The following is a 27,261-nucleotide window of genomic DNA, read 5'->3' as shown; positions in this document are numbered from 1 at the left end:
ATGTGTGTTTGTGCACTTCTTACGCAGAAGGAACCTCGGTGGAAACGTCCAAGCCGGCTTATTCCAAGGCTGCTGACCCCGACGCCGCTCCTGGCCATTTGCAAGCCGACCATTTGAGCTTGCCAAATTTGACACAGCTGACGCAGGCAATAAATTTGAACTAGTTCCCCCTCCCCCTTTATCCATAATGAGTGCTGCCCTGGAAAGCCTTTGAACACACACACACACAAACACACTCATGCCAGTGATCCTAATGTGATAATCACGGGATAAAGTTGTGTTTTATGATGACAGACACAAGCTATCAGCACCATCGTAAATCTGAGAAAGTGAAAATGTGACGTCAAACACTGCAGGTTGCAGTGCTATGCGTGCATGACTGAAGAGGACATGTAAGAGCTCATGAGAGACAGACAATGTTGTCAGGGTGACCAGACAAATCCCAGAGTCCCTCAGCGCTGGACGTCCGACAGGTGAAACCCAAGCTGCTGATCCGTGATTAACACCCGCCGGCTGCAGACAGGCTCGGACTACTTCATCGACAGGCCAAGAAGCTGGGAACATGTCAGACTTAAACTAATAAAGTGACTCACACAACTGCCCTTCTCAGAGTCACAGACCCGGAGAGGAGGGAGGGTCGGCGGTGGGGGGTTACGAGGGGCCGTGGTAATGAAAATAGCCGAGGTCCAGCTCCACCAAGGCTAAGGGACACAGTCCAACAGGGCCCAGCATCTGTGTTATTTTTAAGGAGCAAAATGTCACTGAGCAATGAACATGCTCGAGCTGCATATCTAAGAGGGGTAGATGCAAGGTCACGAGCCGGATCGCTTTCTCAAGACACACACCGTTGTAAATGGTGGTGACACACATGCTGCTGCTTTGAAGCTGTAACCGAAGCTCCAGAGGAATCATTGTTAGCGCTTCATTCATTGTCCTGCTGGTTTGTGCACGCAGAACTTTCTCTGTTGTTTGCAGGAAACAATCAGCTATTTATATTCTCATGACTCCTCAGAAATAGAAAAAGAACAGATATTTAAAATCCCTTTGCCTCAAGAAATGTTCACTTGATTCTCTGCTTGTACTGATAGTCATTTATGAATTAAAGGTATTATCAAGTTGTTTTATCCATTTTGAATATCGGCCGTGAAATTACTCACAGCCTCAGTTATAGACTTGGGGAGGCAGCTTTCAGAAAAGGTTGGGTTAAAGTATGAAACTCTGCTATGATGAATACAATAAACAAAACAAACAAAAACACATCTATTCTTTCTCCCTCATTGAGAAATTCTAGATCTGGTATCTCCTTGCCCACCATTCTAGATCTGGTCTATCCTTGCCCACCATTCTAGATCTGGTCTATCCTTGCCCACCATTATAGATCTGGTCTCTCCTTGTCCCCCACTATAGATCTGGTCTCTCCTTGCCCACAGTTATAGATCTGGTCTATCCTTGCCCACAGTTATAGATCTGGTCTCTCCTTGTCCACCATTATAGATCTGGTCTTTCCTCGACCACCATTATAGATCAGGTCTTTCCTCGACCACCATTATAGATCTGGTCTATCCTTGTCCCCCAATATAGATCTGGTCTATCCTTGACCCCATTATAGATCTGGTCTCTCCTCGACCACCATTATAGATCTGGTCTCTGCTTGTCCCCGATTATAGATCTGGTCTCTACTTGTCCCCCACAGATCTGGTCGGTCCTTGGCTAGATTGTGCACCAAGGTGGCGCCGTGGAGCTCCATGACTGGCATGTGATATGCTGTGATGTTTTGGGCCTCTGAGACCTTTTTTGTGTTTATAAAGAGCAATGACATGTTTTATGGGCGGAGCCAAACTGGTGTCAACAAGCTAACAATGATCAATGTGGTGAGTTTCCAGAGCAGTGGCAGTGCATTTTATTTATTTATTACTTTTATCTTTCTATTGTGTACTTCATCTTTTTATTGTGTTGTCTATTAATTGTGTTTTATCTGGTTGTGTAGCACTTTGGAAAACTTTGTATTTGTTAAAATCGTGCCATATAAATAAAGTGGATTGGATTGGATTACACAATTATGAAACTATTAGAATCTTCCTTCTTTTGTAGGAAGCTAGTTATTATCCCATCACGGAAACATTCCCTTGTGCTGAGATCGGCTGTGTTTTTAAGTATGTTTTTACGTATGTTTCTACTACGATGAATATCGTACCAGCAGTACCTCCAACATCCTCAAACAAGCCAGAAGTCCTGAGAATCTGTGGCGAGAGAAAAGCAAACAATTTAACCTCTGCACACCAGCATTGGGAGAGTGCCCATTTATTAGAAATTAGTTATGGATGGAAAGACATGTGACCTCGGGCTCCCAGAGGGCACGTCAGGCCATTACATTTGACTGGTTTGGGATTTCAAGGACTCATGATGGCAATTTTCAAGATATATTGTGTCATCAGTTGACGGCAAGACGACAGACGTATGTCACCGATGTCACTGGGAATTCTTCAGAGGATCCTTTCAAAATAAGACCAAAGGTAGAATAGGACTGAAGTCAACAACACAACGGTAATGAAAATCCTGTGTGCATTTTAAATGAAAGATTATAAATAAAACAGAAGATGTGAGCAGCAATTGATACAGTATGTGTTTTATGTGCATCAGCTGTTCCTTATCTCTAAAGAAAGATGTGTTCGTTGTTCTCAGCGTTCCCAAAATGATGAAATATGTATGAAATATGCATGGCTGCCTTGGCTGGTCTGGAGAGAGCTGGGGCCCCCGGTAGCCAGCGTCGGGCCCCAGGCCCAGCTGGTGTGCTGCAGTGGAAGGTCTTGATGTGGGGCTGCAGCAGCTGTCTGCTCCCTCCGCCCCTTCCTGCTCTGATCTCTGCTCTGCAGTTCACACCTGATCAACAATGACTGCACTTCACACAGGAATTTTCCATTTTCTATTTTCTGTCACCCTCCACCCCCACACACACAACGGCCTCCAGACCAGCGGCCCCCTGACCAGCGGCAGGACAAGTGGTGCCCTACAACGTGGCGGCGACAGGGACACCCAGCAGCCAGTGAGACGGCAGCACGCCGAGTATTTCAGGCCCTCATGACTCCGTTGCTGCAGCGACTGAGAGTGACTCTATTGTTAACTGAGCCTCCAAAGTGAAGCTGATGGAAGCAGTGAAACAGCTCACGCCGTCACTACGGTTACAAAGCAAATCATGAAAGGCGATACAGTTAGTCACCTTTATCTATTAACATGAAATCTACTGGAAACCTCAAAGGTTCAACATCATGTTAACTTTACACAACAATGTTTTCAATATAATGTGCAACTCATTGAAACGGGGCGAAATGGGTCAAAACGCGCAACTTTTTTAAGCGTAACTGTGGAAACATATCCTTAGATGATCAGTATGATAATTACCTGGTAACGAGGGGTGTTTTTAGTGTTTATTTTTCATTAACCAAAACAAATACAAACTACAACATCATTTAAAATGTGAAGATGACCTGAAACATTCTGTCTTTTAGTTAAAGGAGAAACTTGTCTGAAGGCTAAAATAAAATGACAGGCTTTTGATGCTTTTTGCTTTAATAATCCAGGAATCAAAGAAACAACCGCATTGATCACTTTTTTGAAGGTTAAAATGACCTAAGTTTATGATGTCTATTTTCAGAAATACAGGTGGATGCAGCGTCACGTTGTACTACACTGTAAACATGAGTTTATGGTCTCAATCTCTAGTTTCAAGTCTTCTTCAATCCATCAATTATGGTCCATTTAGAGTCACACAGACCAGAAAGCAGGGGATGCTTTAGGGGCGGGGCTACCTGCTGATTGACAGGAAGTGAACTTTGTTGGATGGTTGGCACCCAAAGCATCTCACACAAGCTCCTTCAACACATTGCAGCCCTGAACGCATGTAGACTGGATCTCATCAAGGAGCTCTACGTGTCCCATTGTGCATTTGTGATGATGTTGCATTGTATTTTGGACGTATTGTTTACAGAAGATGACAAATTATGTTATGAGTTGACAGTATCTTTGCTGGCGACGGAGTCTGTGTTGTGGACGAACACAATGCTGTTCTCTTACCTGTCTGTGACCTCCGCGACGGCTGTGACCTCCACGACGGCTTGGTCCTCCACGACGGCTACGATCAGACCGTCAATCTCTCCTCGCGTCACGCCTCTCCTGGCCCCTTGTTCCTTTCAAAGGCTCCTTCACAGCAAATAAGGGCCCCGGCTCAGGGGCCCAGCCACCTCTGGTGCTGGGGACAAATGCATAGAGCCACTCAGAAGGCCATCCGTCACATGTTCCACAGACATGATGACAGAAACAAACAGGGCCTGGTGTTACTTCAACAAAGAGGAGGGAAAACTGCCATCGCACGGTTGTTGTGGTGACGTGCAGATGTCTCCTATTATTCTGCTGCCTGTCTTTAGTCTAAAAGCATGTTAACTTCCAGTTAGAACCATTAAAAACATGTTTTATTGTTGCAATACTGCAAACTGTAGTGGGGGGGGCATGGAGGGAGCAGCGAAACAGGACACTCTCAAAGACACTTTCAACACTTAAAAAACACAAGTGCATCTCTTGTTCCTGCTCACCTGCAAAGCTCTGGCATCAAGTCCCATCAAGTTGGCACAGGGCCCCGAGCAAGTTGCCAGAGGAGGGTCAGCGGGGGAGCTGCCTCCATCAGCCCTGATTGTCCCCATTAGGCCGTAACAGGACGACATTAGTGCTGTCGGGAGGTCGGATCTCACCTGTTGGGTTCCAGGCCGTCGGGGGCCTCCGTCTATCAGGCTGCTCTGATAACAGTGTTTGATGTGGAGTAGAAAGCAAACACTGGGGGTCAAAGGCGCTGCAGTAATGCCATTAGTCCATTCAGGTGAGTCACAAGTGCATCAACTAATGGCAGCAGAGCTTCAAAGAGGCCTCAGCACACTATTATGCAGCGAATAATTGCTTTTTAATTACACTATAATTGAGTAAAGCTGTTTTTCATGATAAACATGTCACCTGCTGGGTGAGGATAAAGTAGCACGTATCTGTTAGAAAGGTGACGTTCTGCTTCAGAAAAGAACACAAAATCAAAATGATTTTCATGAGTAAATGAATTATTCTTCACACAGCGGGTTTACCAAAGGGCTGAAACATTAGTTCTGTTAACAGAAGATGAATCAACAGTTTTGGAATAAGCAACATGGCGTCTGTGAGGCTGAACACCTTTAGCTAAATGCTTATGCTAGCATGGCAACATGCTCACACTGACGATGTTAAAAATGCTGATGTTTACCATGTGTGTTAGCATGCTAGTGTGAATTAGCACTAAATACAAGGTATGTTTGATGGCAGTGCATTACAGTAGAGATCTTCTATACTAGACCAAAGTCATTAAAATAATTTTCTTACACTTTAAAGACCGCGTTCCTGATATTTTCCAGACTAAACAGCAGGTTTGGTTTTAGTGCCCCCCTGGAAGCCACTCAAGTAGACCCTTAAGAGCGGCTGGAGAAGACAATTCTAATGAAACCACAGGGGTTCTTACAAATGTTTATTCATCCACATGTTCCTGCAGGGCTCCCAGCCCAGCTCCTAGCAAAGCTCCCAGCGAGGCTCCCAGCCCGGCTCCCAGCCCAGCTCCTAGCAAAGCTCCCAGCCCAGCTCCTAGCAAAGCTCCTAGCAAAGCTCCTAGCAAAGCTCCCAGCGAGGCTCCCAGCCCAGCTCCTAGCAAAGCTCCCAACCCAGCTCCCAGCCCGGCTCCCAGCCCAGCTCCTAGCAAAGCTCCCAGCGAGGCTCCCAACCCGGCTCCCAGCAAAGCTCCCAGCCCAGCTCCCAGCCCAGCTCCCAGCCCGGCTCCTAGCAAAGCTCCCGGCCCAGCTCCCAGCCCAGCTCCTAGCAAAGCTCCCGGCCCAGCTCCCAGCCCAGCTCCTAGCAAAGCTCCCAGCCCAGCTCCCAGCCCAGCTCCTAGCAAAGCTCCCAGCCCAGCTCCCAGCCCAGCTCCCAGCCCGGCTCCCAGCCCGGCTCCCAGCAAGGCTCCCAGCGAGGCATCTAGTGGGGCTCCCAGCCAGGTTCACACAGGAGGCAGCAGCAGACCGAGGGAGCCATCATCAGCAGAGCAAAGATGAAGCCTGAGATCTGACAGCGGATACGGTTACATGTCACTTCTGATAGCTCCCAGCATTCCTGAGAAAATGTCTGCCTATTCCTCACCTCAGCACTCCAGCCCCCTCTCCCCCTTCTCCCCCAGGTTGACAGCAGCAGACACAGGGGTCCACAGCAGGGTGTGTGTGTGTGTGTGTGTGTGTGTGAGGGGGGGTGATGAACAAGCATCAGCCTCCCCAGAGCTTCCAGTAGCTCCAGTCACACTCCAGTTGAAACCTTGGCTGATGCAGACAGCAGGTCAGAAGATCTCATCCATCACGGCTGGTTGGGAGAGAGAGATCAGTAATCATCTCGTTTTAAAAAGGCTTTTACTGGATTTATCAGAAACAGCTTTAATTAATTAATTAATTAATAATTAATTACATTTTCAAAGTTTATTCATATAGCACCAAATCTCCAGAGAACTTTATGGTGTACAGCAGACAGAGGTTCCGGACTGGGTCCTGGGAGAAGACCAGGATAAGTGGTACAGCAGAATAAACCGCATCATAATTACAACAGAGTCAGAGTGGGATGGGAGCAGTGATAGCATAGGAGAACAATATTTCTACTAAAGATAAGAGCGGTGGACAGTGGAATAATAATAATGAAGTAGAAATTGTAGCATATAAATATGCCTAAGTAATTCTGGCAGCAGGTCCAGCAGGTCCAGCAGGTCCAGCTGCACCTGAGAGGCAGAATCATTGTCAAGATTAGGAGCAGTGAACACCTGGACATGTGGACGCTCAGAGTCGGAGCTGCTAAAACTTCTTTGTGTGAATTCAGGTTTTCCCTGGGGAATTGCGTAATTCCTAAATTGGAATGAATTGCTAATATAATTGTTGAAATCATGTTTTAGAACATGGAGGAACCTTCATTATATTGTATAAAGCACTGGTTTGGTTTACTGTTTTGCTGTTACATCATTTAATAAATGGTTACTACCTGCAGTCAGTCTGGGAGGACCAGAAGACCGAAATACTGGCGTGAATAAAAACAAAGTGAATGTTGCCGCTCCGTTATTACACATCTGACAGGCACACAGTCTTTAGAAACGTCTTGCATTTCATGTCTTGACAGTTGTTTAAGCCCCCAGAAGAGTGCAGAAAAGGGAGAAAAATGCAGGACAGCGGTGAAATCCTCACACAAGCACACAAACCCTTTTTAACACATTCCGGAAGCCGCCGATGAATGACATTCTGTGAGGTACTGTATCCGCCAGGCCAACCCACCCACTGCAAACTCTGACCGCCTCAATACACAAGTGCACCTGAAGCGTGAAAGGAAGGTGAAAATTAAGTCTACTTTGGGGCATTAAAAAAAGCCTGTGGCTTATCTCCTGGCTGGAACGATGCCTTCCCCTATCTGACACACAAGGAGCAGGGAAGCTGCCCTGAATGGGAAACAACATGGCCCTTTACAAAGGCCTGTTAGAAACAATTAGTCCTGAGTGCCAGGGTTTTGATTTGAGCGTCTAATTGCCGGTTCAGGGTTGAGAGAGTGTGTGAGGTGGCTGGGAAGGCCGGGGAGCTGTGAGGGCCCCGGGGGACAGCCGCCGTCACACAATAGCAGCCTTTATTTCACATTCAGCTTCTACAAAGTGGGTGTGCTCAAAAGATTTAATCCCACATTCAGGCCCGACAAGAAAAGTCATTCATATTGAAAAGGTGGGTACAACATAGTTTCAGGTGCCTCCCATCTACTTCCCAACCTCCACAACAAAGGAAAAAATAACTCTTTTATAATATTTTGCTTCTAGGAATGAAGAGAGGTCGAGGGGGAACCCGATCCTCGTCAGGATCACCTCTGGATCCTTCACTGGCGCTCCTCTCAATGGGCTTGCCTTTCTCAGAGGCCAAATGGACCAGGATACCATTCCTGACTGCAGTATGTGTGAGTGATGAGTGCTGACACAAATAACAGTAGGCCATGCATGTAAAAGGATGGCACTGTGCTGCAGGATTACAGGAGCCCCATCCACACAGGTTGGAGCCTCATACTTTCACCTCCTAACACGGCTGGGATTTCAACCCCCCTCCCTTCTGTTTCAAGAAGTCCGTCCTCACATACCAAATCCCCCCCACTCTTAAATATCACCTGCTTTCTGCTCCTTTAATCACCTAAACAGGCATTCCTTCATGCAGTTTACAGCAGCCTGTCATGCAGGTAAAAGGGGGGAAATCTTTTTTCCCAAACAAAGGTGAAGCAATCCATGCGAGCTGAAACTGCAAACACTTCTGGATGAGAACACTTCACTTTAAATGCATGGAACAGATGCAGTAACAGAACACATTCACTGATCTGGAAATTTGATATAAAATGCACAATCCACTGCATTTCAAGCGTCTATATAATAAATAATAAGAATTTGCAGTTAAAGATCTGTGAAGGCAGAAAGGAACATGCATAAACATGAGCAGTGAGATCACACTGGTTGTGAACAACAAACTGGTTTAGAAGAGAAAATAAACTGTTATGTATGAAAACCTCCATCATTATTATTTGACCTCCTTCAACTTGGACCTCATAGTTTGTTTTGAAAAGTGAAGCCAAAGCTAAAAGTCCTTAAAGCTGCATTGTCTCTGCTGGCCACCAGGGTGCGACTCCTCTCTGATTGTATAGAAGTCTATGAGAAAATTACCCTCCTTCTCTCTTGATTTATTATCTCAGTAAACATTGTAGACATGAGTTTATGGTCTCAATCTCTAGTTTTAAGTCTTCTTCAATCCAGCATGATGTTCATTTAGTACATTATGTTCCATTTAGAGTCAAACAGACCAGAAAGTAAGGGTTGCTTTAGGGGCGGGGCTACCCGCTGATTGACAGGTCCCACTCGTAAAAAACATTGTTCCATAGCTAAACAAGTGGTCAAAAACTCCACAGGGTAAAACATTTCCATCAGTTCAGCATCTTCTGTCTTCAGTATGGACAAGTTGTTGTGAACTAATGATCAATGAATCCAGTGGAGCTCCTCACCACCGGCTGAGAATAAAGCAGTACATAACTTTGTCGTTGCCACAGACTCAAACTGAATCACTGCTTTACAACGGCTCATGTTTCTTGTCCCATGTTGACAGATCACATGTTATTACTACTGACAGAAATGATTCTTACGAAATAGGACCCACATTGTAATAAACTGGAGTTATCCAGTTTACATCACATTAACCCTTAATTATCTGGAAAGAAGATCTCATTCCGCTCGGTGTTCTCCAGCAGGCCATATGCACCCCAAGGTGTGCTGCATTCACATTCACAGAGAAAACCCTAAATTTCTCCATCACCTCAGCCGACAGAGAAGGTCACTTCAAAGCCGGACCGAGTCACAGGAGCAATAGAAGCCTGGGACGACAAATGCACCAGTTGTAAAACTTAACAAGGTGTGAATGCCCTCTGAGTGCCCCGGCTCTCCAGTATGCAGGCCAGTCTGTGGAAGGTCTTAGGGCTCGGGCTACACTGCAAAAAATGTTGATTCTGACAAGAGCTTCTCTTTTCAGTCAGAATGAACGATTCAATGCTATTTACATCTATTGAGCCAAGCTTACAAGCATATGATGCTTTGATGATCAATTCACAACTTGAACAACAAAATTAACAAGTGGCCTGAAGTCCATTGTTATCTGATTGGGAAGTTAGTAAGAGTCACATTTCTGTGTTCACCTGCTGATTTGATTTCACAGCCTAAAAAATGCAAAATGATTGAGAAGTGCCATGAAAATGAACTCATTTTTTTATATGAAAGATATTGTTGCTAAACCAGGTCCTCCATGCTGCCACAATAAAATAATAACACCCGCACTTTGTCCAGGAAAACCACAGTTTTGCAAAGCTTGCAAAAAGTAAACTCTGTCATGTGCAACAATACTATTTTTGTGTCATAGATATAAACTGGTTAACAATAAATGTCATAAATATAAAGGTAAGTGTCATAAATATAAACTGGTTAAAGGTAAGTGTCATACATATAAACTGGTTAACAATAAATGTCATAAATATAAACTGGTTAACAATAAATGTCATAAATATAAACTGGTTAACAATAAATGTCATAAATATAAACTGGTTAAAGTTAATTATCATAAATATAAACTGGTTAACAATAAATGTCATAAATATAAACTGGTTAAAGTTAATTATCATAAATATAAACTGGTTAACAATAAATGTCATAAATATAAACTGGTTAAAGTTAATTATCATAAATATAAACTGGTTAACAATAAATGTCATAAATATAAACTGGTAAGTGTCATAAATATAAGTTGGTTAACAATAAGTGTAATAAATATAAGTTGGTTAAAGGTAATTGACATACATATAAACTGGTAAAGGCCACAGATGCATTTAATTTTAATATGCTAACATTGATCTTAAACAACGGGTCATACTACACTAAATATATTGACTCGAGCAATAGTTGGTTTTAATCATTTTTATCTAGCAATAGGTTTTTTTGCTAATGTATATACGTTTTTCATTTGCAAGAGGATGAGTGTGTCATTTCTTCTTTCTAACATCTTATTTGAACAAAAGGTAGCTAAATTGGCTTAAATGTATATTTTTTATTTATTTTTTTACAGTGTAGCAGCTCTTTGGGGGAGGAGTTGTGTTTGGAGAGGAAGCATCAGGTGGCGGGTTGGACCACTGGCCCTGGACACTTCTGATTTATCTGTGCATTTCAGAATTATGTTGCCGACCTCTTCACCTCAATGCCATTTGTGTCACCCCCCAAGTTCTGTTCAGGCAATCACCCCTACCCCCAAGACCCCCACCCACCTCAGAGCAGACCGCCCACTACGAGCTGCAGTGTCATCTACAGTTCGGTACACATATTCACCCACAAGTAAAACAATAATAATAATATAATAATACAAATGTTACTCTCAGTGGGTCAGGCTTTAATTCACCTCAATAGAGATATTTGCCTGCTGAAGAAAAGGTCTTTTAAGTGGCCTTTAAATGCAACATGTTTTTTCTCTTTTGTATTATTCGGCTGTAAGACATTATGTATTAAAATATGTTTAAATATTATCAAGTGTTGGGTGATCATGAATTTTTACACTGTGTAGAGTGTCTGTTATGCATACGTTCATCTGTGAACGGGAATCCTGTTAAACAGCTTCCAACATATTTACTAGAAATGATCATTTCAATGACCGTTTTACTGTAATTGTTGTCTATTTTCTGAATGTATTTTGAATGTTTGTTCTTCCATTCTGTTGTGTTGAATACAGAAGCAGTTGTGACATGCTGTAATATGTAGTTTATGTAGTTGCATATCAGTGAAATCATACTAATATTGAGGGAGAACTAGGAAAGACAATCAAGTCCTTGTGAAACGTTTTTTCAGGAATTAGACTCTAGCACCCTCTAGTGGATATAAAAAGGTAAAGCACCAAAGTCTCAGCAATGAGATGTCGCCTATACATTTATAAACCTCCACCTATGCAGAGTACGGTTTGGAGGCGGTGAGGGAGGGGAACCAAACATCTGGATCATGTGGACTCATCTTATCTGACTGGTGCCAGACTGGCTGTCTGATATTAATACGGTAACAATGATCAATATGGTGAGTTCAGCCACAAATAGTCAATGAGCTGTGTGTATGAAATGTTTCATTATTCTTAATGTAATTAATTATATTGGATATCTCACTGATTTCAGTTTAGAAATACCAAATAAAACTGCCATTTCTGAAAGTGACGACAGCAACAATAAAATATGTCATTGTGACGTGACTGGGACGATATGGACATTGTAATTCATGATTATCAGAATAAAGCAGCTCACAGTATTATCCAATAATCATCCAAACATGCGTAAAAGCCTTTAAAACGGCACTATAACATAGTAGAACCTCTTTATTTGATATTGAGTCACAGATGAAACACCAACGCGTTGTGAAACAATCAAATCATCTTAAATCAGATCATCATACATCATTAGGCATTGCTGCATTAATAAAGGATTTCTGTCTAATTGTCACTTATCTACCGTGATAGTGAGCTACGCAGCTTTTTCAATTCACTTGTGACGATTAAAGATGTATCTCGATGATAGAAAAGATGATCAACTTATTGTGAGCGTTCGTTGTTTGTTTTTATTTTTAGCACGATCTGATAATATCGATCAACTCCTCCATCCTCATTGTAATTCATGCATTATTTGTGGCCATTATTAACTTCCACGTTCATCTTAAACATGCACATTAAACTGTGCGTGTGTCCGTGCGCGAGGCTGCGTGCAGGACTTAGAGGAAGCGTGACTTCTTACTAAAGGGCGCGTCAAAAGCTCAGACCAAACCCTCCGCTGCACCGGCCGGGCCTGATGTCGGAGCTCCTCCATCCGGAGCAGCAGGTTACTTCAGCAGGTTACTTCATCATGGCTCTCCGCTGCCGCCAAACGGCCCCCGCGGCTGCGCTGCTCGCTCTGGGCATCGTCGGGATTCTGCTGCTGGTCCTTCCAGCGCGAGAGATGGACACTCCACCTGCAAACATGGTAATGGAAGCGTTGCTGTCTCCTAACGGGCAGGTTTGCTTTGAAGCTGATGGGCTGATTTTGTTGCACGGAAGTTGTAATGTTTGCTTTGTATAGTTAGTTTAATACATATGACTCTCAGGGCTGCCAACTTTTCAAAAAACCTTGGAGTGAGATTTGGTGGGGCCAACCAAAATTTTACCGCATACACAGCAATTTTTTGTTTGGCCCATTATTACATACAGCAAAAAAAAAAAAAAAAAAAAATTAATACCGTTTATCAGTGGTTCTCAATGTATTAGCAGTAAGATACAAGACACAGCATGGCTCATTTTGTGCACGTTTACTTTGGGATTCTGTATAAAAAATACAGTAATCAAATTCCATAATCAAGTCCTTAAGAGCTGTGTGCTCTGTTGTACTTCTGTACTTGTTCTGTTCTCTGCTCTATTGCTTCTGTTAATGCCACCACTACCGGTGATGCTACTACTACTATATTACTACCGACACCAAATGCAGTTGGAACCCAAGGGCCTGGGCTGCATGAGATTTCTGCCTAAAAGCCTATTAAGGCAGATTTTAATCACCACTGATCGCTGTAACGCTTGGCCCTGGGTGATGTTGCAACTTGTATTGACTCTTAACAACATGAGCGTGTGTCCTTAGATGACTTCTGTTGTGATATGACACTATAAATAAAATTGAATTGAATTGAATTCTGACCATAGACAGTAGGTTCCAAGAGTAGGCGGAACGGGACGAGATCAATCAATCAATCAATCAAATTTTATTTGTATAGCACTTTACAATAGCCAGACGGTACCCAAAGTGCTTTACAGCAAAGCAATAAAATAATACATTAAAACAATACATAAGCATACATAAGTGCCACAGTGCTGCAAGAAAACACAGGAAAAGTGCTACTAGTGCTGCAGGGTGTTTGAGGCCCTCTAAAGTGCATTTAAGTAAAAACAGGCAAAATAAGTATGCCTAAGAGCAGGACTACCCTATCACAGTTAAATGCCAATCTAAAAAAGTGTGTCTTCAGCTTTGATTTAAAAAGGCTAAGGTCAGTAATGGTGCAAATGTCAGGGGGCAATCTGTTCCACAGCCTGGGAGCTGTGACAGCAAAAGAACGATCGCCCCACTGTTTGAGTCTTGACCTTGGGACTTCTAACAGGAGCTGGCCGGAAGAACGGAGGGCCCTGCCATGGTCACGGACAGTTAAAATCTCCGACAGGTAGGAGGGAGCCAGGCCATTAATGGCGTAAAAAACAAACAATAACAGTTTAAAATCAATTCTAAAACGAACTGGAAGCCAGTGGAGTGACGACAGTACAGGGGTAATGTGTTCACGCCTGGACGTGCCTGTTAAAAAGCGAGCAGCAGCATTCTGAACAAGTTGAAGACGGGAGATTAAAGACTGGCTGATGCCGACATAAAGTGCATTACAATAGTCCAGTCTTGAACTAATAAAAGCGTGGATCGTCTTCTCGAGGTCCTGCCGACTTAAAAAAGGCTTCACTTTGGCCAGGAGACGCCGCTGAAAAAAGCTTGTGCTAACAACAGACCGAATCTGTTTATCGAGTCTGAGCCCACTGTCGAATGTTACCCCAAGATTCTTTACATGAGGTTTAAAAAAGGGTGCCAGAGTCCCAGAGTTTGTAGTTAAAACACTTGACATAGATGGTGTGCCAAACAGAATACATTCAGTTTTGCTGTCGTTCAGGTGCAAAAAGTTCAGAGCCAGCCACTGTTTTATATCAGAGATACAGTCCAGTAACTGAGTAAGTGCAGTGTTTTCATTGGGTCTCATGGGCAGATATAACTGTAAATCATCAGCATAAAAATGAAAAGACAGATTGTGTTTTCTTATAATTGATCCCAGCGGTAGCATATACAAGGAAAACAGAATAGGGCCAAGAATAGAGCCCTGTGGCACCCCACAAGAGAGAGATGTCTGTGAGGAGCAGAGGTTACCAATTATTACAGAAAAGCTCCTATTTGCCAGGTACGACCTAAACCATTTGAGGGCGGTGCCACGGATGCCTACATAGTGCTCTAGGCGAGATACAAGGATTGCATGGTCAACTGTATCAAAAGCCGCAGTGAGGTCCAGCAGAACCAGCACAGCGGGGTTCCCAGCATCCACAGACAAGGCAATATCATTATGCACCTTCAAAAGTGCTGACTCGGTGCTATGTCTGGATCTGAAACCAGACTGAAATTTATCAAGAATGGAATGAATTTCTAAAAATGTTTGTAATTGAATAAAAACAACTTTTTCCAATACCTTAGAAAGAAAAGGCAGGCCTAAAATTGGACAGTACAGAGGGGTCAAGATGTGTTTTTTTGAGGAGGGGCCTAACCACAGCGTGCTTGAGATCCAAGCTCCACCCCCGGTTCATGTGCCCAGAGACATCCCAACTTATTAGAAGCAAAAAACCCGACAAAAATTGACGTTGCCTAGCCCGAGATCTGTACCTGCCTGGCAGCCTTCCAGACTCGCTCCAATGCTAACCCATAGGGGCAAGTTTTATCTGCTTTTCTGGTCCTCAGAAAATAATTCCAAGACCTATGCAACACAGGTTGGGTCCGTACGAGACACAACAGTGCCCGTTTAGCTCAAATATTATGGCGAAACATCATAAATATGTGTGTTTTTGCATGGAGTAACTCACCTAAAATAACCCCGTAGACATTAGCAGTAGATTGCCGAGCGTGCGCTCGTCCCTCCCAGTCACCGCAGAAACGAAAAAATGTTCCTCGTAGTTTTGATTTTGTATCCATAAAGAAACGATCGAGCTGTGCAGTCGTCATGTCCGTAATAAATCCATGAAGCTGTTATGTCCATATGTATGACTATGTTACAACATAGCAATGATTACTTAGAGCTATACGTGCCGGGCGCACGCTCGTCCGTCCCACTCACCGCAGAAACGAAAATGTCTTTTAAATAAACTCCTGGTGTACTTACAAACTTTTAAATGCCTTGGTATGTGAGTACAGACCCTATGTGTACTACTGCAGAAGTTTGGTAACATTCCATGCATTATTAGTGGGGTCATTTACGAGATATACAAAATGTACCATTAGCACCAGTACCCTATTTTGACCAATGTTGACCATCGCTAAAAATGCTTCTGAGGGGGTATTTGGCTGGATGTCATGGTGGAAATGACCTAGGGTGCATTTCACTCCCAAACCATCACTTTAAAATGAGCATTCTTTCCATCAAATGGTATATAATCGTGTGGTTGATGACTAAAAATGCAATAAATCAGTAAGAAAATATGGGAAATGTTTTGAAGAAACATTCTAGTAGTTCTAATTCTAATCCCTTGTGATTCACAGACAAATGTGTATAAATGTATGTTCAATCATTTATGGAGGAGTCACAATATACCACCCACTTTTTCAAGTCCCCCCAAGGACTTTCACCGTGTCTTAAGTCAGCGCATGTGTCGATCCACTCACCGCTATTTAAGTTTAACTTTCAGTTGTGAATCAGTTCCTTTCTGACAACGTGTTTTCTCTTTTCTTTTGGCTGAGGCGCGGTGACAAACACTTATAAAGTAAAGAAAACCCTGATGCTCTCGGCCCGAGATAACAGATAACACAATAGATGAGTTTTGTTGCTGGATGGAAACTTCAGTGTGAGAAAAGGGGATAGAGTGTGAAACCAATCAAATGCGTGTCAAACAGCCAATGCGTGAGAGTTGGCAGCCCTGAGTAATTCTGTCTAACAAAGTTTAGATTGGGGTCTATGTTTTAAAAAAGTGTGCAAGTTCTATATTTTACAGTTCTTTTCTTGATTGCTAAACGATAGTGGGCACAACTGAAGTCACGTGTGCACAACTCTAACCACACAGCAGCAGTTCATGTGGACCAAGCTCTAGCTCGTTTTTCTTTGCTTGAACACAGTTCTCTAACTTCTCTAAACTCTACACACTTCTCTCCTGACTTTAACCACAATCTGCACAACACTGTGGATTTACAGCAATTTGTTCACATGCTAAAAAAAAACCTTACCTATAGCACTCTGATCGTAGCACTGTTGCTCTTGAAGTACTACTTTACTCAGACGAGGACCTAACACTTGTTATATTTTTAGCTCTTACTTTATCGGCAATGATACGTTGTGGTTTCTTTGTTTCCTTCTTTTGACAAATGTACTTATTGTTAGCGTCTGCTAAATGACCTAAATGTAAATGTAAATGTAAACACACCGCTGTCAAAACTATAATCCACACATTCAAAACAATGATTTCAGCCTGGTGACTTTCAAACACTGATGATTGCAATTTCAGCTGAAAGCCTCAGCAAGTGTCTTGTTTTAGACTTGGTAGAAAGCATATATATAGAGACGGAGAAGAAAGACTATAGGAAATGGACCAATGAAGACATGTTGGTGGAGGGAGAAGAGTGGCAGGGAGTATAAATATAAATATATTGTACAAACTGACGATTTTCATAACTTCTAGTTGACCTAAAAAATGCTGTTATATAAATAAAAATGTTCATGTGAAAGATTTTCACTCTTTTCTTTAAAGAAAATATTGAATTGTGTGAAGTCACTCAAATATTCAAACTGTGTAGAAGTAAAGTGTCTAACTGGTAGAGTTTTCCCTCAGTGTGTTCTGACTGACAGTGTGTGTTGTCGCTATGACGATTGTTCAAAGTGTTTGGCCGCAGTGAGACGGTTTTGCACATGAACAGTTTAGCTCAGGTCACTGTTGGTGATGCAGATGTGGTTAGAGTTTTGCACATATAGCAGTTTGAGTTGTGAGTTGTGGGGGATAAATAGTTGGCAGGATGTGGCCGTGCACTTCCTGTCAATACTGGGGGTCTCATACCTTAGTTATGGTATGAGAGGTGCACTGAGTTTTTCCATATGTCATATCAATATCATACAATATAAGTGGGTAACTCAAGCGTCTAAGCAGCATAATAAACAGCTGAGATGAGTTATTGTTTGTGATATTTAATGTTCCGTGTGTTTCAGTATGGAATCGTATTGGATGCAGGCTCCTCCCACACATCCATGTTCATCTACAAATGGCCTGCTGACAAGCAAAACGGCACAGGCATTGTGACTCAGCACAGCGAGTGTCTGGTAAAAGGTGAGAGAAGGCAGCATGATGGCCTCTGGTTTGCCTGGTCGAAGCTGACAAGAAGATGCAGGCAGTCAAGGCAGCATGTGATTGGTGGATCTAGTTGTGGTTACTATAGCGCTCCATCCATCTGTGAAACTCCAGAGTCATCGATACGCTGCAGGTCAACTTGCACTGTTAAAAAGTGAAATAATTCACCTATATTACAAATGTCAAGGTTTTTAAATTGTATTGGAAGATGTAGTTTCCCAAACTCTCTGCATAGCTAAAGGAGCAGAGGTTTCCTGAAGTGACCCTTTGACCCCAGACTGTCCTGCTGGTAAACACATCCCCATTTTCACTTCTACAATGCCACCCTAAACTTATCTCATGACTTCTTCATGCTCTACTTCCTCACCATGCATCTGACACATCTTAGTTACTCACTCAGTTATTTGTCATTTGTTTGCAGAGTTTCCTTAGAAACAACATCCTTCATCTCAGGGATGATTCATCCTTTAACACAAAGAAGTCCAGTTGGAGCTCTTAATCTCTCTTTCTGTGAAGGTGGAGGGATCTCCAGCTATGCAGGTGTTCGTGGTGGTGCAGCAGAAAGTCTGGTTTCCTGCCTGGAACAAGCTGGGAAGGATATTCCAAGATCCAGGCACCACCAGACGTCCCTCTATCTGGGAGCCACTGCAGGCATGAGACTCCTGAAGTCAGTAGATATTCCTGATCGGAATGGATATTGCAATCTCTCTACCACACTCCTCATTCATTATGAATGAATGCATTAGAACTGATCTCGGAACTATTTAATTCCGCTCTTTCATAGCATCGTCAATGCCACGGAGTCCCAGCGGCTGCTGAAGGAAGTGGAAAACAAACTGCGGTCGTCCCCTTTCCAATTCAAAGAGGCAGTTATCCTGAGTGGACAGGAGGAGGGCGCTTACGGCTGGGTCTCCGTCAACTACTTACTCGAAAACTTTGTCAAGGTGAGCTCCCACTTTTCTCTTAAGTCACGACAACGTCCGATTGACACACTGTGACCGACTGTTCCACACACACGTCCTTTGAAAGTGTTTGCGGCTGGTTGTTCTTCTCAGCTGAAACAGCAATGTCTATTGTCTACATGAATTGTGAAGTTATTCTACTTTGTCTCTTCCTGCCCTTCAGTATGATTTTGTCGGCCGTTGGCTGAATCCGGGCAGAGAGACAGTCGGGGCTTTGGATTTAGGTGGAGCTTCCACACAGATTGCTTTTGAGACCTCAGAAACAGTGGAGGACAAAGAAAATGTGATGGAGCTGAAGCTTTATGGACAAACCTACAGACTGTACACCCAGAGCTTCCTGTGCTACGGCCAAGACCAGTTCCTGCGGAAGCTGCTTGCTCATCTGATCAAGGTATGTTCCAGAGGGAGGGGGCAGCTGCTGCAACGTCTCTGTTCAAAACGTGGAAAGTTGTTGAGATACACATCAAGATTATCACGATTTCTGCCTTCGGGGTTCTCTTTCTCTTGGTCATCTGAGAAGTCGAAATCAGCTAAATGCCAAAACTCCTGGACCTCATAGGAATTCATATTTTGCTGCAGTTGTACTTGGCAACAAGTGGGTTTGAAGCAGGGTGCATGAAGCAGGGTGATTCTTGAACTAGGGTGCTTGAACCAGGGGCTTGGTCCTCTTTGGTAAAGAGGCGAGGCGAGTTAGATGACCACCATCCAAATTGCTGGTAACTTGTGAACGTGTGAAACTAGAACTGTACTGTACTAGTTTACGTGAGGTCTACTTGCCCGGCACGTTTACCAGAAGGAGGTTTCACTCTGCCCTGGTTTCAGTCTGCAGGTGTGAAGTCCCAGGTGGACCATCCCTGCTATCCACAACAGTTCAACACATCGATCAAGCTGGGGGAGGATGTCTTCGATTCTCCGTGTACTAAGAACTACCGACCCGCCAAGTTCAACCCCAAGATGTCTGTCACAGTGGTTGGAACAGGAAACTACCAGAGCTGCCTGGACAACGTACAGAAGATGTTCTCCTTTGACAACTGTACTTTCTCCAAGTGCTCCTTTAACGGAGTCTTCCAGCCCAACCTGAGAGGAAGCTTCATGGTGAGTTTTTACTCAAATGCAAAACATTCTTCTGCTTTTTGGGTTTTCAATTTGACATCAGTATGAGTATTGTTGCTGATGTTGATGAAGGTATAATATGCAAAAACATTGCATTTCCATCTTGTTTAATTTCTGGAACATTAACCATAGAAACAGTCGGAGCCTATTGTCATAAATGTCTACAATAGGTAAATGCTTATATTTAAAAAGCCTGATTAGAGCTGTGGAGGCCTGACCCTTCTTCAGTGACACATCAGACCTGTACAGACCTGCACAGATTACCCAGAATGCTGTGTGTTTAACTTCCCATTGTAGTTCACAGGCTCTTATAAATGTTTCCTTCAATTCATCACTTCAATTAATTAATTGTAATGGTCTCTCCTCCACAGGCCTTCTCTGCCTTCTTCTTCACCCACAGCTACATCAACCGCCTCACCAACATCCCCATCACGTCCCCCAGTCGCCTGAAGGAGGCCATCCGGGTCCTCTGCAACATGACCATCTCTGAGGTACCGAGCCAGACCATAATAAATAAGGATTCTCAAACATGTCCATGTTTAAAACCACCAAAGAGGCCAGTCGACTCGAGCACAAAAACAAACTATTGAATGTTCTAGAAATGTCTTCAGTGATGGGAGACAAAGTCAAGCAGATTGAGATTTGAATAATTGAATAATACTATATAATATTTCCACTAATAGATGAGTGAGAAGGCCAAGCAGAAAGAGAAACACCTGAAGAACGTCTGTGCCGTCTCCACCTTCGTCCAGGTCCTCTTGCTGCAGGGCTACAGCTTCGATGAGCGCTCGCTGACTTCCATCAGCTTTCAGAAAAAGGTCAGGAAATCTACTCCACATTCAAACCATTGCCACCGTCTGCTGAACCTGCAGGCAGACCAGTAGGCCACCATGGTGGTCTGTGGTCTCAGTGGGTCCCCTCTTGTGTTTTGCAGGCGGGTGGAGCATCTGTGAACTGGGCTTTGGGGTACATGTTGACTCTAAGCAGGATGGTACCAGCAGAGAGACTTGGACTGATGAAGGCACTGCCCCTTGGACCCTGGGCTGGCATCCTCTTCCTCTTCATCACCCTCCTCCTCATCACACTGGGTTATCTACTGATGATCTACAGGAACACAGAGACTTAAGAAGGCCCGGTGTAAGAACATACCTGCCGGTCCATTTCATATTCTTCTTAGAGTATGTGCATCCAAAACGTATTAAAAAAAATTGCAAAAACCTTTTAAATTCTTTGTTGCACCATGTGTGCATGTTTATCTAATATGGCCGACATCATTTACTTTGCCACCCATTAAACCTTGTGCTTGCTTCTCTGTGTGTTGACAATCAAACAACAGAATAATGTTTTATGTAAATGAAACAGAAACAAGGTTAACACACACAGAACGATGTAAATATAAAGTAACAAAACTCAAATCACTGACATTCTTAGAAGTTTTCAGTTGAGGGTTTTTATTGAACACACTTATTGGCCAACTTTCAATATTTAATTGATCTTTTTTGGCTTGGGGATCAGGTTGATCAGTGTTGGTGGTAAATCTTCTTTCTCTGTAGCTTTTTCCATCACGGCTACTAAGAAAGGGGCTAAACTTTACTTATTAATCCATCACTGCGGGGGGATTTGTTGTCTTTAAGGGAGCCAATACAATTTTTTACTTCTGAAGAAATAATCTGGTCACATTCTGATTTAAAATGAGCATTACTTTTATCTTGAACCTGTACTTATTTGTATGTTTCTTAAAAGTTCAATAAAAATGTAAATGACAAAGAATGATCATTACTGCATTTAATGGAATTTTCTACATCTTCAAGAAACACATGAATAATATAAGCAGAATTTCACTTCTTCATTTAATTTGTCCAAATCAAGTTCTCAGTTCCTCTTCTCTGATAGTCTCATTATTTTAGAAAATATGGGATTCTCTTTCTCAATTTGCTTTGGCAATCCTTCTTCCCAATAACAAAGCTACATTTTTATTTTTAAGTATAATTGATTCCATATTAATATTAATTCTAACCGCCCTATGCTCAGTGAGAACTGTTGGCTGTTGCCCTGAATCCAGCTCATCCTGGATCTGTGAGGAGACCAACCAGCTGAGATCTGTTAGGTGTAAATCCTCTGATCACCAAATATCAAAGAGCTCCTGCATTCATTCTGAGGGCCGTCTATCCATGTTTTCATCCATCACTGTATTAATAGATGTTGTCTGAAGGAAATGTTACTAATAACTGATTCATTTTACTTTCTATTGTTGGAAATAATACTGCATTACTTTGTTTATGAAATATTAATAAACTGAGAGTATCATCCATCTACCATTTGTTTCCGTCAGATGATCGCTCATGTCCTTTCACATAAACTTTCCCTTTCTATAAAGTGCCTTTGAGAAAATAACAATCTGCATTATAACTCCCAATGAGTTCGCATAAATCGCTAAAGGGTTTGATATGTCCCCTTCTTTCCACGGATCATGAAGGAAGCACGGAACCTTTATCGTCGCCGCTGTTTCTGACGGACTATTTACAACTTTGCAACACCGGAAGTTTGCGCTTCGAAGAGCGAGTTGTGTTGTTGTGTTGTGTAGCGAGCGGATTCTTTGTGGAACCAAACCGACGCAGTGGAGCGTTGAAGCCGGACTTCCAGAAGCCGGACTAACAGCCGGACGGGGGTGAAGATGTTCGCGGGTCTTCCGGAGCTCGGGATCTCCAACGGGGAGGACCTGAAGGAGACTCTCACCAACTGCACGGAGCCGCTGAAAGCCATCGACCAGTTCCAGGTACCTGAGCCCGCCTTCCGACCACCATGACGGGGTCCACGTCCGCGCTCATATCGGTATTTCTGGTTTCTACTGGAACGTTACATCTCTGGATGTGAATAAACGCGCATTTACCTGCCGCCTTCCATGTAGGCGCGTTTTAATGGAATTGCGTTGCTAGGCAACAGTTAAGTTCCAGGTTTACTTCCTGTCAACTAGAATAAGCGCTGAGACGTTTCTAAGCTTTTAAACGGGGGAAGGTCCATCCGTAGATGTATGTAGACGTCATGGTCGATACATTGGAAGGTTGTGACGTCACAACCGGCTCGTTTAAAAGCACAGCGTCTCCGGGCTGCGTGTTCTTCGTGGATTTAAACAGCACGTGACCTGCTTGCTATAAACACATTACATCTACATCTACTGTTTCCTATGTCTGTCTTAAGTTGTGTTTTAGCTGAAATCAGAAAAGCATGGAAACCTTTGTTCAGCTGACTGTGACTCCCTGCTGACTCTTTAACGCGTTTCTTGAGTGCAGATGGAAAACGGCATCCTGCTGCCGACCCTCCAGTCTGCTCTGCCCTTCCTCGACCTCCATGGAACGCCTCGGCTGGAGTTCCACCAGTCCGTCTTTGACGAGCTCCGGGAGAAGCTGATGGAGCGAGTAGCCACCATCGCAGAGGGCAAGGAAGAGGACAGGTATGTCATCGGTTGTTTTTGACTTGGAAGGAACCAGCGGTGGATGCTTTTGACTCTGTTTTCTTTCTTCACAGATACGGGAAGCTTGAAGAGCTGCTGGAGAAGAGTTTTCCTCTCGTCAAAATGCCATCCATCCAGCCCGTGGTGATGCGGGTGCTGAAGCATCTACCAAAGGCAAGTATAACCCACCCGTGTCTCGTCATGAAGAGTGTCTTCGGACCATCTAGGAACCACGATGAATGTCCTCACAGAGATCCCCCTTCATCTTCATCACATACTCCCTCCTGCAGGTGCCAGAGAAGAAACTGAAGATGGTGATGGCCGATAAGGAGTTGTACAAAGTGTGTGCCGTGGAGGTGAAACGGCAGATCTGGCAGGACAACCAGGCCCTGTTTGGGGATGAAGTGTCCCCCCTCCTCAAGCAGTACATCGTGGAGAAGGAAGCAGCTCTGTTCAGCAGCGACCTCTCCATCCTGCACAATTTCTTCAGCCCGTCTCCCAAAACACGACGCCAAGGCGAGGTGAGTCCCAGCCACGAGAGCAGATGTCTAACAAACACAAGGAACCTGTGGGAGACGACGACGTGGTCTCTTCTGTTCTAGGTGGTGCTGAAGCTGACACAGATGATCGGAAAGAACGTGAAGCTGTACGACATGGTGCTGCAGTTTCTACGAACGCTTTTCCTGCGAACGCGAAATGTCCACTACTGCACACTGAGAGCAGAGCTGCTGATGTCTCTACACGACCTGGACATCAGTGAGATCTGCTCCGTGGACCCCTGTCATAAGGTCAGGATGCTGGATCGCGTCTCAGCACACCGAAGCCTGAATTTGAGTCAGCTCTGCCGTACATTCTCTCACTCTCGTGTTTCTGTTGTGTGCTGTGACAGTTCACCTGGTGTTTGGACGCCTGCATCCGGGAGAAGTTTGTGGACGGCAAGCGAGCCAGAGAGCTGCAAGGTTTCCTGGACGGAGTGAAGAAAGGACAAGAGCAAGTCCTCGGGTAACGGATGAGGGGACGGACATTTACAGAGCTGCTCCTCTCTGATGAACCCAGGAATTCATCTTTGGTATTTGTGTTCCAGGGACCTGTCCATGATCCTGTGTGACCCGTTTGCTTGTAACACCCTGGTTCTGAGTCTCATGAGGAACCTGCAAGAGCTGCTGAGTCAGGACGCTTTACCCAGGGTGAGCTCACTAGGGACACTGAGGACAATGGGTACATTGGGCACACTGAGGACACTGGGGACACTGAGACTGTGTGTGTGTGTGTGTGTGTGTGTGTGAGAACAGGACAGTCCAGACCTGATGCTGTTACTGAGGATGCTGTCGCTGGGTCAGGGAGCGTGGGACATGATTGACAGCCAGGTCTTTAAAGAGCCTCGCCTGGTAGGTTCACTAAACCCTCATCAAGTCACTGCCAACTCAACTGAAATAACCTGTGTGTAAGTTCTTACATTTGTCTTTCTACATTCAGGACCTGGAGGTGGTGACCCGCTTCCTGCCGGCCATGATGTCAGTGGTTGTTGACGATCACACCTTCACTGTCGAACAGAAGCTTCCCAGCGAGGAGAAGACGTCGTCGTCGTACCCGAGCGCCCTGCCCGACGCCTTCAACAGGTAAACCGGGGCCGGGGGACGTCAGCAGGCTCGTAGTGGACCGGTGTTTATACCTAGATCAGGACTGACGTCGGGTTCACGCTGGATGTGGAAGCGCAGCAAACTGCTGCATTATGTCAATCATCATGCAGAAGCTTGTTTCTTTGCAGCAGTCAACAAGTCGTTCTTAAACAGAGACGAGGCAACTTTATTATGTAACACGTCATGCACGAGGCAGACTGAGTGTTTTCACTTAAAAACGTCATATGATAAAATTAAATAATATCAAATCAATATGAAATAATAGCAATAATGTGCAGTTAAGATTTAGCAGAAAGCTAAAGTGAACGTAAACGTAAAAAGTCTGGATTTCAAAGAGTTTCTCTGGTCTTAACTTCAGGACGTTTATTCCAGCTGGCTGGTGCACAGTAGCTACATGGTCCTTCCCAGGTTTAGAGTTTACTAACAGAGGGTCCCTGATGATCTCGGAGGTCTAGAAGGCTCCCGTACCAAAGCCATGTAGTGATTTCTAGGTGAGCAGCTGTTCAAGTTCATGTGAACTCTAGTAGCAGCAGTCTAATAAGATGAGGGATGTTGATTATCATTAATCAGAATTAAATCCTTTATATCATATAATACATAATTTATAATAGATCGTCAGTATGTTATTTACCAGAATCCTCGGCTGCAGACCTCCACGCCGCGTCCTGCCTGAGCAGCCCGGTTGTTAGAGATTGTGGTGCTTCGCAGCACTTCCTCGTCCAGCGTGAACCTGGCGTGAACAGCCCACATCTCTGGAATAAAAACCACCACAAGCTGGAATTTCCAAGGCTCTCTTTCCTGTTTCTTGACACTTGTGTTTGCTGCCTTCAGGTACCTGCAGGAGAACCGAGTGGCCTGTGAAATGGGTCTCTACTACGTCCTCCACATCGCCAAGCTGAGGAACAAGAATGCCTTACAGAGGTTACTGCCGGCCCTGGGTCAGTACCATCAGGTCCACAGACTTGTAAAGGTTCCAACCAGAACCCAAAATGCAAAAACACCTTTTTTCAATTCCTTACCAAGTTGAAACTGACATTTCTTTTTACTGACCAAAGCTTTGTGGTGGTGTTACTTGTTAGATAGAGGCTTTTTTGCAAGTTCCCAGTTAAAATGACAAGTCCCTGATGTGGTTCTGTGCTGGTCCCCTACAGTGGAGACCTACAACGACATGGCCTTTGGAGACATCTTCCTGCACCTGCTGACCGGACACCTCACGCTGCTCTCGGACGAGTTTGGATCGGAAGACTTTTGTTCCGTAGTCTTTGATGGCTTCCTCCTCACGTCTTATTCCAGGTGGGCTGATTCTAGTCCAGCTGATCATCTCAGTACAGTCAGACACACATTGTTCAGCCATCACATCCTGACACAGTTCCTGTGACTATTTCCAGTAAGGAGAACGTCCACAGACACGCCCTCCGGATGTTGCTCCACCTGCACCACAAAGTGCTGCCGTCGTACATGGAGACCTTGATAAAAACTTTGGAGCCTCCCAAACAGGTTGGTTTCATTTTTCCATTCAGCCTCAGAGGTCGGATGATCAACCAGCACATTCACACATCAGTTATGACCAGGTGACAGCTGAAGAAGTAGAAGAGGGTTTCACTCACCTGATGCTCTTGTTGTTTGCTGTGACAGAGCAGCGAGCCGGTGAAGGAGCTGTACACCCAGCTGACGGAGAAGCTGGACGCCCAGAAGAAGAGCCCACCGCCGCCAGAAGAAGCCCCGTCCCTGGACCTGGGCCTACACCCGGTTGCTGTCCCCACCACCACCTCCACCCCAACCACTCCCCTCTGAACCTGAACCAGGATCAGTCAGTCCATCATGGTTTACTTTATGATTCGTTTTGCAGGGAGGATTATTTTTTTAGGACGTTTGTCTCTTGCAGAATATACAGTTTCTTCACGTTATTGGGCCGACAATGTGTGAATAATGTCACTAGTGCATCAAACCTGTAAATAAATGGTTATTTAGCAATACAAGGTGGTGTCATTGTGTTCCAGGCAAAGAGAGGAGATGCAATTCTGGTGTCGGTCTACATCGTAACTCTCAGAGTCAGGATGAACTCGTATATGATGCTCTCTTTCTTTATGTTGGGAATTAAACTCTTTAAACAAGCCTGTTCACCTCGATGAACGGGGAAGACAAAACAAGACCAGGTGAGACCTGGTTTCTGTTCTCACACAGTTTTCATCTTCCTTACCGGTCCGACACAAACGCCAACGCTGCTCCCTAAACACTGACAATAACGTTGACTGAAATACGGCAGCGGCCCTTGTTGTCGGGACCAAAGAGTCTCTGGTTTGGTCTCCGTGTGAAACTTAAGATACTGTCAGAGCTCCGGAGACCACAGA

General features: G+C 44.2%; 2 protein-coding genes across 2 annotated transcripts; both read left to right on the top strand.

Annotated features, from left to right (window-relative positions):
* The first annotated feature begins 12,425 nt into the window (after positions 1–12,425).
* LOC311023060 (ectonucleoside triphosphate diphosphohydrolase 2-like) lies at positions 12,426–21,410 on the top strand. The gene is made up of 9 exons (XM_084024723.1): positions 12,426–12,621; positions 17,606–17,723; positions 18,261–18,411; positions 18,529–18,688; positions 18,870–19,097; positions 19,529–19,801; positions 20,191–20,310; positions 20,503–20,637; positions 20,754–21,410. Exons 1-9 carry the CDS (start codon positions 12,451–12,453, stop codon positions 20,943–20,945), a joined length of 1,548 nt encoding a protein of 515 aa, XP_083880849.1. The 5' UTR covers positions 12,426–12,450; the 3' UTR covers positions 20,946–21,410.
* A 953-nt stretch (positions 21,411–22,363) lies between these two features.
* Positions 22,364–27,235, top strand: nelfb (negative elongation factor complex member B). The gene is made up of 13 exons (XM_084025912.1): positions 22,364–22,595; positions 23,110–23,270; positions 23,345–23,444; positions 23,561–23,791; positions 23,873–24,058; positions 24,160–24,272; positions 24,355–24,457; positions 24,563–24,658; positions 24,747–24,889; positions 25,742–25,848; positions 26,062–26,203; positions 26,299–26,407; positions 26,546–27,235. The coding sequence occupies exons 1-13, from the start codon at positions 22,494–22,496 to the stop codon at positions 26,702–26,704; spliced, it is 1,752 nt and encodes a 583-aa protein (XP_083882038.1). The 5' UTR covers positions 22,364–22,493; the 3' UTR covers positions 26,705–27,235.
* Positions 27,236–27,261: the final 26 nt, after the last annotated feature.

Source organism: Eutrigla gurnardus (genome assembly GCF_963514095.1).
Source record: "Eutrigla gurnardus genome assembly, chromosome: 13".
NCBI classification, from domain to species: domain Eukaryota; kingdom Metazoa; phylum Chordata; class Actinopteri; order Perciformes; family Triglidae; genus Eutrigla; species Eutrigla gurnardus.
This window is presented reverse-complemented; position numbering and strand designations above follow the sequence as displayed.

Excerpts from the sequence above, each read along its gene's own strand:
- LOC311023060 (XM_084024723.1), top strand. The coding sequence starts at position 12,451 with ATGTCGGAGCTCCTCCATCCGGAGCAGCAGGTTACTTCAGCAGGTTAC. Across the intron at positions 12,622-17,605 it reads ACACTCCACCTGCAAACATG|TATGGAATCGTATTGGATGC; the intron begins GTAATGGAAGCG and ends CGTGTGTTTCAG. Across the intron at positions 20,311-20,502 it reads GCAACATGACCATCTCTGAG|ATGAGTGAGAAGGCCAAGCA; the intron begins GTACCGAGCCAG and ends TTCCACTAATAG.
- nelfb (XM_084025912.1), top strand. The coding sequence starts at position 22,494 with ATGTTCGCGGGTCTTCCGGAGCTCGGGATCTCCAACGGGGAGGACCTG. Across the intron at positions 24,273-24,354 it reads GGACAAGAGCAAGTCCTCGG|GGACCTGTCCATGATCCTGT; the intron begins GTAACGGATGAG and ends TTTGTGTTCCAG. Across the intron at positions 25,849-26,061 it reads GAGGTTACTGCCGGCCCTGG|TGGAGACCTACAACGACATG; the intron begins GTCAGTACCATC and ends GGTCCCCTACAG.